Here is a 20,715-nt window from a genome sequence, read left to right on the forward strand (position 1 = left end):
GTTTCCTAATACAAATTGAACCAATAAAAGGAATCGATTGATTTATATAATTTAAGGAAGTTAGATCCGTGATTTGTTATACGTTAGGAAAGTTCTGGTTGTAATAAAAAGTGGAGAGAAAAATAAACCTATGGACCAGGGTGGGAGGGGGTGGTGGGAGGAGAGACGAAAAAAAATCAGCGAAAATAAACCAGCGAAAATAAATGGTGGAGACTATTCACCAACTGCGAGAAGGAGCCGGAGCGGAAGGAGAGGTCATAATTGGAAAGAATTGCAAAAGAAAATTCATAACTTGGAGATCTCATTTCAAAAAAATGCTAATATCGATGGAGGGGTGATTTCCTTCTATAGGTGGAAAACATAGGAAATATTGTTTGTTATCAAGGAAAGGTAAAAAAATTAGAAAAGTTAGGATTTTGAACTGATTTCTATGCAAATGGGGTTTTATTGTTTGGTAACGTGATATCAGTACCTGTCCGTTCTGACGTGTCTGATTAGGAAAGTTTACAAATGTTAAAAAACTATTTATTGGGAGGAAAGTTTGTGACGTGTTTGTTATTTGTTTCCTAAAACAAATTTCACTAATGAGAGAAATCGATTGATTTAGATAAGTTAGGAAAGTTAGATTAAAATATATTATTTGTTTCCTGGAAATTTGTTATTTGTTTCCTAAAACAAATTGAACCAATAAAAGAAATCGATTGATTTGTATAATTTAAGTAAGTTAGATTCGTGATTTGTTATACGTTAGGAAAGTTCTGGTTGTAATAAAGAGTGGAGAAAAAAATAAACCGATGGACCAGGATGGGAGGGGGTGGTGGGAGGAGAGACGAAAAAAAATCCAGCGAATATAAACCAGCGAAAATAAACCGTGGAGACGATTCGCCAACTGCTCCATTAGAAGTAGAGATAAAAAAACAGAGTTGGTGATGATGGTGTGCCTGACATCCTGCAATATAGGCCGTCCGATTTATATCTGACAGATAGGAAGGAAACTATGGTAATTTTGGAAAAAATACCCACACACCTCTCCACATTTGCAAATAAGGCCTTCCCCCGTTCATCATTTTCTCTCACAAGATAAACTACTCATAAAAATGCATCTTGATGTTCCGTGTAATGCATGGGCATCTTGCTAGTAAACAAACAAAATACAAAGCATAGTTTGGGCTGTATCTATTAAACTAAAATTAATTTGAAATGCTATACAAGTGATGTCAGCACACAACATTTTTGGAGCGAACACAAGCGACGTCCGATGCGTCCGTGCGTGACAGCATGACAACACCCCGGCGTATTTGTTCGTTCCCTATCGCACTTGCGCAACTACAACCGGTATCTCGGTTGACTAGCGGAGCGAGACAAAAGAGCGGCGCCTCCACTTCGAAAACATCACCAGCGCTCTAGTTGGTTCTCCCTCCTCATTCCACTCCCTCTCACTCTTTGAGCTCAGGCATGTGTCCTCTCCATCGCCAGCAAGGGCCACGACTTCTCCTTCCTCCTCTTCAGCGAACACAAGGAGGTAAGCGACGCCATTCATCTACTTGAGCACCGGGAGAGCAAGTCGTCATCGTCGATGGAGGACGGGGCAAGGGGTGGGGTGTGATCAGCCATGAGAGAAGCTCATATCGAGGCTGAGGAATGTAGGATTTCTGGTTGGAGAAAGCTCGCCCTTTCAATGGAGTGTCACGATCTGGAGGTTGGTGGGAGATTAGAGGGTAAGACGAGCAGTAGCAGGGGTCGCGATCGTCGGCGAAGCAGCAGCACATGGGCATGGCGGCTTAAGAGTATATTTTGCCATGCTTCAGAGTACATTATTTTTGCCATGCTTCAGAGTACAAAGTTGCCATGTTTTTTTCAAAGTACATTTTTGGCCCTTCTTTTGTGATAGCCAGTTCAAATGTATTCCCACTGCAAATTTGCTATGATTGCTAAGAAACAACAAAATTGTTAAATTGCCATGTATCAAGTAGTACAAATTATCCTACAATTGTCATGATCTATATAGCAATATTTCTGAATTTGCCATGTGACCATGTGTCTCTTTCTTCAAAAAGTTGCCACTCATCTATGATTTTCCTACCTTTGCTATCATCTATATACAGGAAAAATTTGTACACATATGGACCCCCCCCCCCCCCCCCCAAAAAAAATATTTGCCATGTAACTTTCCATATTTTTTCTTCATTTGCCATGCCCTATGGAGCAAAATTTTAAAACAATTTCCATGTCATTTGTACTATGTTTTTACTAGATTGCCATCATGTGTAGTACTCACATGGCAAATCAAGAATTTTGTTTTTCTACAATTTCCACGGCAAATTTAAGATAAAAACATCTTTTTGAAGTTTGCCCATGTGACTTTTTTTAAACATTTTCTGTATGTTTTGCCATGTCACCAATAGATTCCCCCTAGAATTTGCCATGTCTTGCATCCTCCCCCCCTCCTCTGAAAGTTAGCCGTGTGTTTTTTCTTACAAACATATGTAGTTGCCATGTTCATTGAGGATTTCCCCCCAAATTCCCATGTAATCGTACATTGTTTCTTTTTTTTTGCCATGCCCTACAGACCAAAAAATTAAAACTTTGCCATTTCACTTGTACTATGCTTTTTACTAGTAGATTATCATCATGCGTGCTACTCACATGGCAAAGCTTAGAGTTTTGTTTTTCTGCAACTGCCATGGCAATTTCTAACTTTTGGAAATCCTCAATTTCTGTTATGGTCACATGGCAACTTTAAGACTACCTTTTGGAATTGTCGCATGGCGGCTTTCTACAACATTTTTCTAACTGCCACATCGCAAACTTTTTAGAACATTTATTTCTCTAAATTATGACATTTTGGGTGTTTTTTTTGGTGTGTTTTGATCTATGTTTGAGTTCTATACACCGATGCTGGTTTTCACTCGTTCCCGTCTTCGCTCGGCAACAACCGTTCACTTTGGCCACCCCCATGGGGAAAGGTTATATGTGTTTTGGCGTCCATATTAATACCAGTATAATGTCATGATCCAAAATGCAAAGAAAGAATTTGCCTTTCTCTGTTTGATTCAGAAACAAATTTCTATGGAACTTAAAATAGAATATATATTTATATAGTTTCTAGAAATGCGCTGCCTCGAGTCTTGGCTAACAAAGCCCATGGCACAAGGGAGGACTAAACAAGAAATTATTGCGCATTAAAATCGAATTCTAACAAAAAAATGTTAGATGCTGATGGCCCACTAGATAGGCGCCGGTCCATAGGCTAGCTGTTGGATATCGCTCTCGCGTTACAGGCATGATCCAGTGCACAAATTTTCATAGGATTTTTGAACAATTAAGACGCATAAATCTTTGGTTCCGTTGCCACCAGAGAGAACCAAAGGAAATGCCTAATAGTATTTCATTCTTTATTTTTCTGTCTCGGTGCAACCCATATAAATAGATTACAAGACTATGATAATGAATCTTGCACCCAGGATTTTATTCAAAAAAAAATTATTCAAAAAAAATCTTGCACCCAGGATCATCCCCTGCAAGCATGATGTATAATATAAATAGATTGATAATGATCTAAGAGATCGGTGTCCATCCATGCATATAAATGGATTAATATATTTTTTGAGACAAAAATGGATTAATAGATCTGGCTCTCACGGACTTAGACTCGGTAGGGATTTGTCTTCTTGTCCTCAGTAGGGGAAGCCCATGTTCAGCCCGGGCCCCTGCTGCACCATCTTCATCCCGGCGGCGACCCCTGGCGGCGGAGGCATCGCCATCCCAACAGGAAACTCCAGCGGCGGCGGAGGCATCGCCATCCCAACAGGAAACTCCGGCGGCGGCGGCATCGCCATAGCCGCCTGCTGCATCTCCGTCTCGGCGGCGAAGTCTGGTTGCGGCTGCATCGCCATAACCATCTGCTGCATCTCCGTCCCGGCGCCAAAAACGGGCGATGGAGGAATGGACATATGCATCTGCTGCATATCCACCCCGTAGGCCAAGCCCGGCGGCGGAGGCATTGCCATTAGCATCTGGTGCATATGCATCCCGTCGGCGAACCCCTGCGTCGAAGGCACCGCCATCTGCATCTGTTGCATCCCCATCCCGGCGTTGCCACTGCTGCTGCCACCAAACTCAAAGGTGCTACCGCCGAAGAGCTGCTGCTGTGGCGGTGGGGGCGCCTGCAGCATGCGGCTGACGTTCTGCGCCTCCAAGAGCACCTGGCATGCGCGGTCCGAGACGGCGGCCCGAGCCACCATCAGCTTGGCGGCGAAGGCCATCAGCTCCTCCTCCCCAATGTCGCCCAACTCGGGGTCGAGCCACACCGCAAATTGATCCCCAGCGGCGCGCTCCTTTGCCATGGCCTCCTCCACGCGCCCTTTCCGCACCTTCACCTCCTTCAACCGCGTGCGGAGCTCGCCGTGCAGCTGGTGCAGCTTCTTCAGCTCGTCGTCGTCGGCGGCGCCCCCGCCCTGGACCAACGCGCCTCCCCCCGCCAGGAAGCGGTCGACGACGGCCTCGGCGGAGGGGTGCCCGAAGGAGAAGGCCTTTCCGCCGTCCGAGAAGGTGACGGCGGCCACCTGGGCGCCGCACATCACCGCCAGCTCGTTGGCCTTGTTAAACAGGCCCTGCCGGCGCTTGGCGAAGCATACCTGCCGGGCGCCCTTCTTCTCGATCCGCCGGATGGCGATCTTCGTCCGCCCATTGCCGGCCCTCCGCTTTGGCGCCGCCGCTCGCCTGACCATTGCTCCCTCGTCGCTCGCTCGGTGGCTCGGAGAAAGGAATTAGAGGGAGAGGAGGTAGATGTGTGTCTGGATACGTCTTGGCCTCGGGGTCGTATCACGTATGTGCTTATATAGCAGTGGTGAGAGGAGGATGAGGATGGAGGAATCGCTTGCCCTAACGTTGACAACTCATGATTGGCAAGGAAGTATTATTGGGTATTCTCAGCATGCGAGCTGTCACGCGTATAAGCGTAAATTTACTAGTATGCTCCAGCATTTCAAGTAAGTTTTTTCTGTGGCCCCGTTCTGCTGCACGTTTTCATTAGGCAAGGATTAAAATTGAGTGCCAGGCCTGCTGTTGGGTGCAGCTGAGAACCTTGGCACAATTAGTTGCCTCACGTACCTACGTTTCTTTCCTTCTATTTCTTATTTCCTAAATCGCTTATTCGTGCAGCTGCATGGTTTGGCGCGCGCGAGCGCACGCCACTCGACCATACGATGCGCAAGATCGTGACCGCGCGTTTGTAACGATTCCGATCAGGGCGTAGTGGGGGCCCCGCCCCATTAATTCAGGCGAAACCACTGCTCGCATGTCTTCCCCCTCCCCTTTCCTTTCGAAATCCTCCGCCCTCTCCTCCATTTTCGAAACGGCCTCTGCCTCTTCCTCTCGTGACGACGACCTGCACGGGACTGCCGTCGTGGATTCGCCGACGTGGGAGGCCGTTCGTCGATGCGGGGCGGCTGCGACTACATGCGGAGGTAATCCCACATCTCGTCCTTGCTTTTTTCCTGGTTTGGCTTGGCTTGGTGAGGGCTAGGGTTTGGGTGAGGTGTTGGGGCGAGCACAGAGGGCGAGGAGGGCGAGCACGGGTTGTCCATGGCATCTGCGGGGCCTGTGCATTGCATCTACAACGGTCGTGTTTCTGTAGGGGGGTTGAGATTTGAATGTTGAGGTTGGCGATATGGTGAGGGAGGTTGGGGGTTGAGATCCCATCGAGATTTAGGGTGTTTTCGGGTGCTGTTTGAGCGCGTGGATCTACGAGGGAATTTGTATAGTCAGGCGACATCAATTGCTCAATTATTGTCACATAGTTGCCACAATTTTGCGAAGCAGTTGCTGATTTTTGTCTCAGCCATCGGTGCAGTTGAGTTGCCTGGATCTAATGGGGGCATTGTGTAGCCAGGCGACAGTAGTTGCTCAATTTTTTTCACACAGTCGCCATGAATTTGCGCAGCAGTTGCTGTATTTTTCTCACACCCATCGGGTGCTATTTTGAGTGCCTGGATCTAACCTAATGGGGGCATTGTGTAGCTAGGCGACAATAGTTGCTCATTTTTTTTTCACACAGTTGCCATGAATTTTTTGCGCAACTGTTGTTGTTTTTTTTCTCACCCCATCAGGCGCTGTTTTGAGTCACCTGGTTCTGATGGGGGCATTGTGTAGCCATGTGACAGTAGTTGCTCAATCTTTTTGTTAAAATAGTTGGTTACAATATATTTTTAAAGTTGCTTATCAGTTTTTGGCTGCTTTTTGGGGTTGCTTGGATCTGTAGGGGTAGTTGTATATGTATATGACAGTAGTTGCTCAATTTTACTACTCATTTTGCAAGGAAATATAACATTAGTTGCTTTTTTGGGTAATTAGTTATTTTTATTGGCTTGTTGCTATAAGTTGCCTACCCAACATCCTGCAGTTGCCTAGATTCATCACCTAGTTGGCGCGAATAGCAGACGAGATGTCATTAGGAATAATAGGCATTTTTTTGCAGTAGTCATGGTGAATGAAGTTAGGGGATGTTAAACCGAGGCACATTTTTCTGTACTCACCAATGATATTGAATTCACTAATTGTTTTATCTGCAAGTATAATTGTTCTTCTAAGTCTTGTATTTTTCCCACCCAAATGACAATTTTTTTCATTTTTTTTCTGTTACACATTTTGTTTTATAGAATGGCCCGAAAAAGCAAGAGGATTGCGAGGAGGACTAATGGTGAAGCTGGAAATGAGGGAAACGAGGAGCTGGTCCAAACGACAAGCAATGTTCGACGCAAACGTGGGCGAACGAATGAGAATCCTGTCCGGGGTGGACGGGCTAGGAAACGGGCCACTGATTCCGCTCCTCGTGATGAAGAAGGGAGGCAGCCGAAACGTGTGAAGAAAAGCAGAGACGAGGTATTTTCTTAAAAAAAAACTTGAATTCGGTAGGGGGCTAGGGGGGATGTTTTTGTTTTCACTACAAAAAAAATACACTTCCATGATGATACGTGTTTGTCACAGTAGGTCACGTTTTCTGTCATGCATGTACATCCATGACGATTTTATGACAGAATCAAGATAGTCATACATGTGCTGTCGTAGAAGTGTTCCATGACATTACCAAAATTATCATCACGGAAGTGTCCACTTCCATGACGATAAATGACGCGTCATGGAAGTGTTTTCGTCAAGGGTGACCGACACATGGCATCCACTGTAACGGGTCGCCGTTAAGCTATCGGGCCCGGTTTTGGATCCGATAACCCATTAACAGCCCAGACCAATGAGGATTTTCTACGTGTAAAATTCTCATTGGCCGGAGGAAACACGTGTTGGCTCACCGTTGGGACAGATGTCATCCATTCATTGGACAGGAGGTGCCTATGATACGTCGACACGTGACACGGCCCAACAGAGGCCCATTTCGGTGAAAAGGCCGGCCCATTTGACTTGGTCAAAAGGTAACGGGCCGGCCCAGGGGAAGCCTGTTAACGACCTGTTTGTATATAGCCCATTTACGGCCTGCTAACTCACGACCCGTTATGGCCTATCGAAATTAAGCCCAATAGCTTCATCTGGGCCGTCCAATATGATTCCAGCCCGTTGTAACTTCCGGCCCATGTATGGTCCATGATGTTTTTCGGCCCATACGAGGCCATTTGTAACTCTTGGCCCATTAACGGCCCGTGGTGAATCTGGCCCGCAATGAACAGTGTATCGCTTTATACCCATTAACGGCCCATTATTCCATTGGGCTGTTTCCAACCCGTGTTATCTTTCGGCCTTCTCAGGGCCCATTTATTCTTGGGCTCATTTCCAACATTTGGTTACTTACAGCCCGTTACTGTCCTTTTCTGCTTGTGGGCCAAATTCAGCCTGTAGTTACAATCGTCCCGTTTGCGGCCCGTTAATCCGTTGAGCCATTTTCATAGCGTTATTAAATATGGCCTATTAATGACGGCCCATTATGGTCGGCCCATGAACGGATGATTCCAAATCTAGCCCGTTTATGGCCCATAATGCGGTCTATTATTGGCCCATGTTTGGCCGATCGATCATATGGCCCGTAGAAGGCCCATTGATGCTACGACCCATAGAAGGCCCATTGTTTCTACGGCCCTTAGAGGCCCATTGTTTCTATGGCCCGTAGGAGGCCCATGGTAACTACAGTAAATATGTAGTCCATGGTTATTGTGGCCTAGCTTTAAAACATCGGTTATTGCGGCCACTCATAAACCGTGGAAAAAGAACTGCACTGACTACAAGCAAACAAATAAACAAGACAATAAGGAAATAAATAAGCAAGCAACTTACGCTAGGCTATCACGACTATTACACATATTACATCCACTCGGCATCAAAGTTCGCCACCAGTGCAAATATAGGGAACAAAGCAGCATATCATATACACTGGTTGTCAAAGTTGGCGACCAGTGCAAATAAACGCCGCAGCAAAACAAGCCCACAACTGAAACCACTTCAAAAGAGCTCAAGAAACAATATCCTGGGTACCCATAATGCTGGCAAGATGCTTAGCAAGCTTATTAACTTTCTCTTGTTTCGCGCTTAAATCCTCCAGCGCTTGCTGCTGCACCAGAAAGTATGCATCTAAATTCTGCAGGGACTTCCTCAGTCCTTCAACTTCCTGTCACAGCACATCTGATCGATGTCTTTCAACTTGAAGTTGAGACTCAAGCAGACGAACTGATTCAGGCAGCGAGTTTAAAGAGCTTGTGCCAGCAGTAGTGGCCAGTAACTCGAACAGTACATCAATACATGACTTTTGGGTTCTTTCACTGTCGTCAAGATAGTTTTTATCAACTTTCTTGGAGATCAACATGGATGTCTCACTATCTTGAACCTTATCTGCATTACTTCCTTTACCATTGCATAATGGGGTACTGTTCTCCAATATTTTATTCGCATTCTAAAAGAGAAACAAGCAAACACATCACAGGTTTACCATGTTGTATATGAAACTCATTTTGGTAAATCAGTTCAGTAGTAAAGTGGACAGGATAACAACATGAAACAAACATATATCTATGTACCATGGTCACTTTATGGTCTATATCATTCTAGTTTTTTTTGCCAAATCAAGATAGAGACACAATTCAAATAATATCTGTTCAAGACAAAGCAGAGTAGACAGAATATAAGTGTGGGAAACTACAGAGCAATAAAAACACTTGTAATGTGCATGACATGAGAACATAACTTTTTATTCAATTGAAACTGAAATCAACATAGAGCAAGTTACAACAGCAAACCAGTTAAAGAAACAGGTTTAAAACATACCTATTGCGCCATTGGAGTTTCAAGTCCATCCTTCAAATTTGAAAATAGTTGGTATGAGTAAATACAGTGATGCAAGAGCAAAGGAGTATGAACCATAGCTACAGAACCTGACCTAAGAACAATTCTTCTTCTGCATTAAGCCTTGAGTTGGGATTCGGAGTGGTGGTCCTCGTGCTTTAGGCACTGCAGTTCCCTTACTAACTGCTCGTGTTTGGGTGCTCTATGGTGGAGACGGTGCTGTGTCAACTAGAACTGGGTTACTATCTGCTGGGGTTGGGGTTAGAAGGGGTGTAGCTGGTTCTCTGTCCAACTAGGTAGGGGTACAATCTATGAGAGTCTGGGTTATGTGTGGTGGGGCTGGTTCTTGGGCAAGTACAACTGTGGTTCTATCTGCATCAACTGGTAGCACTATCTTTTCTGAAGACCGTGTTGTTACCCCCTTAGATACTGCCATCACCCTCTCCAAATCAAATGGCCGATAAACATGAAAAGTGATTGAATGTACAGACATTGTATGATAGACAGGTGCAATGGATATTGGGGAATAAAAGAGAGCATGAAATAATTCACAGTTATGTTGTCTAACCAAATAGGATAGCATGACAGAATTTCACATATATGATGGCTAACTAAACAGGATAACATGACACAATTTCACATATATAATGGCTAACTAAAAAAGATGGAAAGACATAGTTCAAAATATGATGACTATGTAAACAGGATGACATGATATAACTATATAATGTGTTTATTAAATAGGTTGGCATGCCATAATTCATATACATGCCGCCTATGGAAACATGATAGCATGATATAATTCATGGATATAATGACATAATTCAAAATATGATGACTGTAAACACTAAATATGATGCGATGATATAACTATATGATGTCTTTATTAAATGGGTTGCCATGCCATAATTCAGATAGATGTTGTGTATGTAAACATGATGGCATGATATAATTCAAATATATGATTTATATAGTAAGCAAGTAAGCAGATGGCAATCCATATATGATGTAAAAACTAATCAATGCAAGACAACATGCATGACATGAGTAATATAACCCTGCCAAGTTTGAGCATAGACCTCAGGGGGGAAATAGGACTGGTCATCAGTCTTTGAATCCTCCTCTGAGGAGCTCTCTGTAACCAGCAAGATGTCTGCTTCAGCAGGTAGTATTGTCTACTCTGAATACCTTGTTTTCACTCCAGATACTTCCATCACCGCTTCAAATGGCTGATGCACAGGAAGAGTAGTTGAATATACAAACGTTGTCGACAAATGGAACATGTAATACAAAAAAAATGATAGCATGATATAATTCACATACATGATGATTGGCTAAACAACATGGCATTGCATAATTCACATATATAATGCTTGCAACAAGATAACATTGCATAATTCACATATATAATGTTTTGCAACAAGATGGCAATGCATAATTCACATATATGGTAATTAGACACTAAACAGGTGGCATTCACACAAAGCATGTCTAAACTAATCAAATGACATACCAATGCAAGACACCATACGCATGATATAAGCAACACAACCCTGCCAAGTTAGAGCATACACCCGGGGGGATAGGGCTGGTCATCTGTCTCTGAATCCTCCTCTGAGGAGCTATCCATAACCAGCAAGATATGCGCTTCGTTAGATAGCATAGTCTGCTCTGAATACCTTGTTTTCACTCCAGAATTTTCCATCATCATGTCAAATAGCTGATGCACACGAAGAGTAGTTGAATGTACTAACATTGTTGAAAAATCTAATACGTAATGAAAAAAGGGATGGACTGATATAATTCACATATAAGATGATTGGCTAAGCAGGATGGCATTGCAAAATTCACATATATGATGCCTGGCTAAACAAGACGGCGTTGCATAATTCACATATACGATGAAGAAACTAAACAGATGGCATTCACACAATGCATGTCTGAACTAAGCAGATGACATATTTGATCTATAAAGTAAGCAATGCAAGGCACCATATGCATGATATAACCAACATCAGCATGCCAAGTTAGAGCAAAGACCTCAGGGGGTAAATAGGAGTGGTCTTCTCTTTCTGAATCCCCCTCAGAACAGTTATCTTCCTCTCAATTACAATCTGAAATGGGTGGAGGGGGGATGCCTTTGCGCCTACAATGGAGCGACGTCTGCATGAAATTTTATTGCCACACAAGGCTCGTCTTTTTTGCTCTACATGTTCAGTTACATTGTGTACAATAACTGACATGTATAGGAATAAAACATAGTGAGATTATGTAAGGAGTGCATGCAGAAATCCAGAGTGATGGTAGCAACCTGTGGATAGACCCAAAACCAATGATAGCAGGCAGATAATGGCTTCAGGTAAAAATACAGATAATAGCTTCTTTACTGTTTGTTTCCCACCCAACACGAAACTCATAGTAGACACCAGATATTAACCAGATAGTAGATAGATACTATTGACTGCGGCCCCGATATGTACCCCACAACCATTTAAAAACTCAAGTTTGACTATTAGTTTGGAGCTTACTCAGAGTCTAATCGGTGAACAGGACGATAAAGTAGCATGTAATATTAAACGATGCATAACGTAAGTAGAGACGAAAGAGTGCGACCTCTCTTGCGGACCCTTGTAGTCCTTGAGGTCATCTACTCGGTTGATGATGGTAATGCAGTTGCCGTGGTTGCTGGCGGCGGGGAAGAAGATTTGAGGCAGCGAAAGATAGTCTGGAGGCCGGATCCCTGCTGTGTTGGACCCTTCTTTCGTTGGAGCAGCTGAGCTGGGGTGGACAACGGCGCAGCAGGAGCGAGACAAACCACACAAGGTTTTTTTGACAACTATCTGTAAGAGAAGTAATTCTATAAGGACTCGTTTGAATTGGAGGATTCTAACAACGCAGGGATAGGAAATACACAGTAATAGGATAGGAATGCACATGCAGAACAGAGAATTTAAAAACACAGGATTTCTGCCAATCTTGGTGTTTGGTTCACAAGAATTGGAAGATCACAGGATGCAAAGAAGCATGGTGAGATTAAGTCAAACCACAAGAAAATGCATGGTTATAATGCTATTATGCTACTATCTCTTAGTCTTGTGCTTCATGAATAGGAATTTGAAAAGGAGGACAAGTGGATATTAAAATTCCTATGGTTTTTCTTTCAAGGAGACACTAAAGAAACAAATCCTACAGTTTTCCTTTGCTCCATTCCTTTGAACCAAATGCATAAATAGTAGTAGCATAGGAAACTTTCGAATACCTATGTTTTTCCTTCAGTTTTCCTTTCAAGCACTGGTGATTCTAGTAGGCAGACATGAGAAGGGAAAAGCCTACACTCAAAAAAAGTTACTATGCTACTTCTACTAATTTGAACTCAGGCCACTGCCCTACTAGCTCAACTCCCAGGCTCATCTACAAATGCGCAGCTCAAACACGCAGAGATAAATAATGATGGCGTTCAAGAGAGTCCATCACAGATAGCTAAGTTGCCTGGTACCTCACTGCTTGTCATATAGTAGGAGAAACTAACCGTATTTCACGTTACTACGTGTGCTCAGTGGACAATATATATATATATATAACATGTAGAGTAAAAGAGTGATGCAAGAAGTGTACAACCTCTTTGGCGAAGCCATGTCGATCTCAGCATGATTGGGTTGGTCGGTGAGGATGCTCCGACTGATTTGGCTGTCGGAGGAGGGGAAGAAGTGAAGGAAATATGCCCTAGAGGCAATAATAAAGTTATTATTTATTTCCTTATATGATGATAAATGTTTATTATTCATGCTAGAATTGTATTAACCGGAAACATAATACATGTGTGAATACATAGACAAACAGAGTGTCACTAGTATGCCTCTACTTGACTAGCTAGTTAATCAAAGATGGTTATGTTTCCTAACCATGGACAAAGAGTTGTTATTTGATTAACGTGATCACATCATTAGGTGAATGATCTGATTGACATGACCCATTCCATTAGCTTAGCACCCGATCGTTTAGTATGTTGCTATTGCTTTCTTCATGACTTATACATGTTCCTATGACTATGAGATTATGCAACTCCTGTTTGCCGGAGGAACACTTTGTGTGCTACCAAACGTCACAACGTAACTGGGTGATTATAAAGGTGCTCTACAGGTGTCTCCAAAGGTACATGTAGGGTTGGCGTATTTCGAGATTAGGATTTGTCACTCCGATTGTCGGAGAGGTATCTCTGGGCCCTCTCGGTAATGCACATCACATAAAGCCTTGCAAGCATTGGAACTGATGAGTTAGTAGTGAGATGATGTATTACGGAACGAGTAAAGAGACTTGCCGGTAACGAGATTGAACTAGGTATGGGATACCGACGATCGAATCTCGGGCAAGTAACATACCGATGACAAAGGGAACAACGTATGTTGTTCTGCGGTCTGACCGATAAAGATCTTCGTAGAATATGTAGGAGCCAATATGAGCATCCAGGTTCCGCTATTGGTTATTGACCGGAGACATGTCTCGGTCATGTCTACATTGTTCTCGAACCGTAGGGTCCGCACGCTTAAGGTTTCGATGATAGTTATATTATGAGTTTATGAGTTTTGATGTACCAAAGGAGTTCGGAGTCCCGGATGAGATCGGGGACATGACGAGGAGTCTCGAAATGGTCGAGACATAAAGATTGATATATTGGAAGCCTATGTTTGGATATCGGAAGTGTTCCGGGTGAAATCAGGATTTTACCGGAGTACCGGGAGGTTACCGGAACCCCCCAGGAGGTATATGGGCCTTAGTGGAAGAGAGGAGAGGTGGCCAGAGATGGGCCGCGCACCCCTCCCCCCCTTGGTCCGAATTGGACAAGGAGAGGGGGCCGGCCCCCCTTCCTCCTCTCTCTCCTCTTTCCCCCCTCCCTTGAACCTTTATATACGGAGGCAGGGGCACCCCTAGAGACACAAGTTGATCCACGTGATCATATTCTTAGCCGTGTGCGGTGCCCCCTTCCACCATAGTCCTCGATAATATTGTAGCGGTGCTTAGGCGAAGCCCTGCGACGGTAGTACATCAAGATCGTCACCACGCCGTCGTGCTGACGGAACTCTTCCCCGACACTTTGCTGGATCGGAGTCCGGGGATCGTCATCGAGCTGAACGTGTGCTAGAACTCGGAGGTGCCGTAGTTTCGGTGCTTGATCGGTCGGGCCGTGGAGACGTACGACTACATCAACCAAACGCTTCCGTTGTCGATCTACAAGGGTACGTAGATCATACTCTCCCCTCTCGTTGCTATGCATCACCATGATCTTGCGTGAGCGTAGGAAATTTTTTGAAATTACTACGAAACCCAAACAGTGGCATCCGAGCCTAGGTTTTATATGTTGATGTTATATGCACGAGTAGAACACAAGTGAGTTGTGGGCGATATAAGTCATACTGCTTACCAGCATGTCATACTTTGGTTCGGCGGTATTGTTGGACGAAGCGGCCCGGACCGACATTACGCGTACGCTTACGCGAGACCGGTTCTCCCGACGTGCTTTGCACATAGGTGGCTGCGGGTGACAGTTTCTCCAACTTTAGTTGAACCGAGTGTGGCTACGCCCGGTCCTTGCGAAGGTTAAAACAGCACCAACTTGACAAACTATCGTTGTGGTTTTGATGCGTAGGTAAGATGGTTCTTGCTTAAGCCCGTAGCAGCCACGTAAAACTTGCAACAACAAAGTAGAGGACGTCTAACTTGTTTTTGCAGGGCATGTTGTGATGTGATATGGTCAAGACATGATGCTAAATTTTATTGTATGAGATGATCATGTTTTGTAACCGAGTTATCGGCAACTGGCAGGAGCCATATGGTTGTCGCTTTATTGTATGCAATGCAATCGCGCTGTAATGCTTTACTTTATCACTAAGCGGTAGCGATAGTCGTGGAAGCATAAGATTGGCGAGACGACAACGATGCTACGATGGAGATCAAGGTGTCGCGCCGGTGACGATGGTGATCATGACGGTGCTTCAGAGATGGAGATCACAAGCACAAGATGATGATGGCCATATCATATCACTTATATTGATTGCATGTGATGTTTATCTTTTATGCATCTTATCTTGCTTTGATTGACGGTAGCATTATAAGATGATCTCTCACTAAATTATCAAGAAGTGTTCTCCCTGAGTATGCACCGTTGCGAAAGTTCTTCGTGCTGAGACACCACGTGATGATCGGGTGTGATAGGCTCTACGTTCAAATACAACGGGTGCAAAACAGTTGCACACGCGGAATACTCAGGTTATACTTGACGAGCCAAGCATATACAGATATGGCCTCGGAACACGGAGACTGAAAGGTCGAGCGTGAATCATATAGTAGATATGATCAACATAGTGATGTTCACCAATGAAACTACTCCATCTCACGTGATGATCGGACATGGTTTAGTTGATTTGGATCACGTAATCACTTAGAGGATTAGAGGGATGTCTATCTAAGTGAGAGTTCTTAAGTAATATGATTAACTGAACTTAAATTTATCATGAACTTAGTCCTGGTAGTATTTTGCAAATTATGTTGTAGATCAATAGCTCGTGTTGTTGCTTCCCTGTGTTTATTTTGATATGTTCCTAGAGAAAATTGTGTTGAAAGATGTTAGTAGCAATGATGCGGATTGGATCCGTGATCTGAGGTTTATCCTCATTGCTGCACAGAAGAATTATGTCCTTGATGCACCGCTAGGTGACGGACCTATTGCAGGAGCAGATGCAGACGTTATGAACGTTTAGCTAGCTCAATATGATGACTACTTGATAGTTTAGTGCACCATGCTTAATGGCTTAGAATCAGGACTTCAAAGATGTTTTGAACGTCATGGAGCATATGAGATGTTCCAGGAGTTGAAGTTAATATTTCAAGCAAATACCCGAGTTGGGAGATATGAAGTCTCCAACAAGTTCTATAGCTAAAAGATGGAGGAGAATCGCTCAACTAGTGAGCATGTGCCCAGATTGTTTGAGTACTACAATCGCTTGAATCAAGTGGGAGTTAATCTTCCAGATAAGATAGTGATTGACAGAATTCTCTAGTCACCATCACCAAGTTAGTAGAACTTCGTGATGAACTATGATATGCAAGGGATAACGAAAACGATTCCCAAGCTCTTCGTAATGCGGAAATTGACGAAGGTAGAAATCGAGAAAAACATCAAGTGTTGATGGTAGACAAGACCACTAGTTTCAAGAAAAGGGCAGAGGGAAGAAGGGGAACTTCAAGAAGAACAGCAAGCAAGTTGCTGCTCAAGTGAAGAATCCCAAGTCTGGTCCTAAGCCTGAGACTAAGTGTTTCTACTGCAAAGGGACTGGTCACTGGAAGCGGAATTACCCCAAGTGATTGGCAGATAAGAAGGATGGCAAAGTGAACATAAGTATATTTGATATACATGTTATTGATGTGTACTTTACTAGTGTTTATAGCAACCCCTCAGTATTTGATACTAGTTCAGTTGCTAAGATTAGTAACTCGAAACGGGAGTTGCAGAATAAACAGAGACTAGTTAAGGGTGAAGTGACGATGTGTGTTGGAAGTGGTTCCAAGATTGATATGATCATCGCACACTCCCTATACTTTCGGGATTAGTGTTGAACCTGAATAAGTGTTCTTTGGTGTTTGCGTTAAGCATGAATATGATTTGATCATGTTTATTGTAATACGATTATTCATTTAAGTAAGAGAATAAATTGTTGTTCTGTTTACATGAATAAAACCTTATATGGTTACACACCCAATGAAAATAGTTCGTTGGATCTCGATCGTAATGATACACATAATCATAATATTGAAACCAAAAGATGCAAAGTTAATAATGATAGTGCAACTTATTTGTAGCACTGCCGTTTAGGTCATATTGGTGTAAAGCGCATGAAGAAACTTCATGCTGATGGGATTTTGGAATCACTTGATTATGAATCACTTGATGCTTGCGAACCATGCCTCATGGGAAGATGACTAAGACTCCGTTCTCCGGAGCGAGCAACTGACTTATTGGAAATAATACATACTGATGTATGCGGTCCGATGAGTGTTAAGGCTCACGGCAAGTATCGTTATTTTCTGAACTTCACAGATGATTTGAGCAGATATGGGTATATCTACTTGATGAAACATAAGTCTGAAACATTTGAAAAGTTCAAAGAATTTCAGAGTGAAGTGGAAAATCATCGTGACAAGAAAATAAAGTTTCTACGATCTGATCGCGGAGACAAATATTTGAGTTACGAGTTTGGTCTTCAATTAAAACAATGTGGAATAGTTTCACAAACTCATGCCACATGGAACACCACAGCATAATGGTGTGTCCGAACGTCATAATCGTACTTTATTGGATATAGTGCAATCTATGATGTCTCTTACCGATCTACCACTATCATTTTGGGGTTATGCATTAGAGACAGCTGCATTCACGTTAAAAGGGCACCATCTAAATCTGTTGAGACGACACCGTATGAACTGTGGTTTGGCAAGAAACCAAAGTTGTCGTTTCTTAAAGTTTGGGGTTGCAATGCTTATGTGAAAAAGTTTCATCCTGATAAGCTCAAACCCAAATCGGAAAAGTGTGTCTTCATAGGATACCCAAAAATTACTGTTGGGTACACCTTCTATCACAGATCCAAAGGCAAGACATTCGTTGCTAAGAATGGATCCTTTCTAGAGAAGGAGGTTCTCTCGAAAGAAGTGAGTGGGAGGAAAGTAGAACTTGATAAGGTAACTGTACCTTCTCCCTTATTGGAAAGTAGTTCATCACAGAAATCTGTTCCTGTGACTACTACACCAATTAGAGAGGAAGCTAATGATGATGATCATGTAACTTCAGATCAAGTTACTACCGAATCTCGTAGGTAAACCAGAGTGAGATCCGCACCAGAGTGGTACGGTAATCCTGTTCTGGAGGTCATGCTACTTGACCATGACGAACCTATGAACTATGAAGAAGCGATGGTGAGCCCAGATTCCGCAAAATGGCTTGAGGCCATGAAATCTGAGATGGGATCCATGTATGAGAACAAAGTATGGACTTTGGTTGACTTGCCCGATGATCGGCAAGCAATTGAGAATAAATGGATCTTCAAGAGGAAGACGGACACTGATAGTAGTGTTACTATCTACAAAGCTAGAATTGTCGCAAAAGGTTTTCAACAAGTTCAAGGTGTTGACTACGATGAGAGTTTCTCACTCGTATCTATGCTTAAGTCTGTCCGAATCATGTTAGCAATTGCCGCATTTTATGAAATCTGGCAAATGGATAAACAAAACTGCATTCCTTAATAGATTTATTAAAGAAGAGTTGTATATGATACAACCAGAAGGTTTTGTCAATCCTAAAGGTGCTAACAAAATATGCAAGCTCCAGCGATCCATCTATGGACTGGTGCAAGCATCTCGGAGTTGGAATATACGCTTTGATAAGTTGATCAAAGCATATAGTTTTATACAGACTTGCGATGAAGCCTGTATTTACAAGAAAGTGAGTGGGAGCACTACAACATTTCTGATAAGTATATGTGAATGACATATTGTTGATCGGAAATAATGTAGAATTATTCTGCAAAGCATAAAGGAGTGTTTGAAAGGAATTTTCCAAAGAAAGACCTCGGTGAAGCTGCTGACATATTGAACATCAAGATCTATAGAGATAGATCAAGACGCTTGATAAGTTTTTTTCAATGAGTACATACCTTGACAAGATTTTGAAGTAGTTCAAAATAGAACAGTCAAAGAAAGAGTTCTTGTCTGTGTTACAAGGTGTGAAATTGAGTAAGACTCAAAACCCGACCACGACAGAAGATAGAAAGAGAATGAAAGTCATTCCCTATGCCTCAGCCATAGGTTCTATAAAGTATGTCATGCTATGTACCAGATCTATTGTATACCCTACACTGATTTTGGCAAGGTAGTACAATAGTGATCTAGGAGTAGATCACTGGACAGCGGTCAAAATTATCCTTAGTGGAATAAGTATATGTTTCTCGATTATGGAGGTGACAAAAAGGTTCGTCGTAAAGGGTTACGTCGATGCAAGTTTTGACACTAATCCAGATAACTCTAAGTCTCAATCTGGATACATATTGAAAGTGGGAGCAATTAGCTAGAGTAGCTCTGTGTAGAGCATTGTTGACATAGAAATTTGCAAAATACATACGGATCTGAATGTGGCAGACCCGTTGACTAAACTTCTCTCACAAGCAAAACATGATCACACGTTAGTACTCTTTGGGTGTTAATCGCATAGCTATGTGAACTAGATTACTGAATCTAATAAACCCTTTGGGTGTTGGTCACATGAAGATGTGAACTAATCACATAAAGATGTGAACTATTAGTGTTAAATCACATGGTGATGTGAACTAGATTATTGACTCTAGTGCAAGTGGGAGACTGAAGGAAATATGCCCTAGAGGCAATAATAAAGTTATTATTTATTTCCTTATATCATGATAAATGTTTATTATTCATGCTAGAATTGTATTAACCGGAAACATAATACATGTGTGAATACATAGACAAATAGAGTGTCACTAGTATGCCTCTACTTGACTAGCTCGTTAATCAAAGATGGTTATGTTTCCTAACCATGGACAAAGAGTTGTTATTTGATTAACGGGATCACATCATTAGGTGAATGATCTGATTGACATGACCCATTCCATTAGCTTAGCACCCGATCGTTTAGTATGTTGCTATTGCTTTCTTCATGACTTATACATGTTCCTATGACTATGAGATTATGCAACTCCCCGTTTACCGGGGAGGAACACTTTGTGTGCTACCAAACGTCACAACGTAACTGGGTGATTATAAAGGTGCTCTACAGGTGTCTCCAAAGGTACATGTAGGGTTGGCGTATTTCGAGATTAGGATTTGTCACTCCGATTGTCGGAGAGGTATCTCTGGGCCCTCTCGGTAATGCACATCACATAAAGCCTTGCAAGCATTGGAACTGATGAGTTAGTAGTGAGATGATGTATTATGGAACGAGTAAAGAGACTTGCCGGTAACGAGATTGAACTAGGTATGGGATACCGACGATCGAATCTCGGGCAAGTAACATACCGATGACAAAGGGAACAACGTATGTTGTTATGCGGTCTGACCGATAAAGATCTTCGTAGAATATGTAGGAGCCAATATGAGCATCCAGGTTCCGCTATTGGTTATTGACCGGAGACATGTCTCGGTCATGTCTACATTGTTCTCGAACCGTAGGGTCCGCACGCTTAAGGTTTCGATGACAGTTATATTATGAGTTTATGAGTTTTGATGTACCGAAGGAGTTCGGAGTCCCGGATGAGATCGGGACATGACGAGGAGTCTCGAAATGGTCGAGACATAAAGATTGATATATTGGAAGCCTATGTTTGGATATCGGAAGTGTTCCGGGTGAAATCAGGATTTTACCGGAGTACCGGG

The 20,715-nt window shown here is 42.9% G+C and overlaps 1 protein-coding gene across 1 annotated transcript; it reads right to left on the bottom strand.

The window, feature by feature from the left end:
- Nucleotides 1–3,427: 3,427 nt before the first annotated feature.
- Nucleotides 3,428–4,789, bottom strand: LOC125548808 (MADS-box transcription factor 47-like). The gene has a single exon (XM_048712347.1). The coding sequence runs from the start codon at nt 4,728–4,730 to the stop codon at nt 3,678–3,680; it is 1,053 nt and encodes a 350-aa protein (XP_048568304.1). The 5' UTR covers nt 4,731–4,789; the 3' UTR covers nt 3,428–3,677.
- Between the last annotated feature and the right edge of the window lie 15,926 nt (nt 4,790–20,715).

This window comes from Triticum urartu, chromosome 3 (genome assembly GCF_003073215.2).
Source record: "Triticum urartu cultivar G1812 chromosome 3, Tu2.1, whole genome shotgun sequence".
NCBI classification, from domain to species: domain Eukaryota; kingdom Viridiplantae; phylum Streptophyta; class Magnoliopsida; order Poales; family Poaceae; genus Triticum; species Triticum urartu.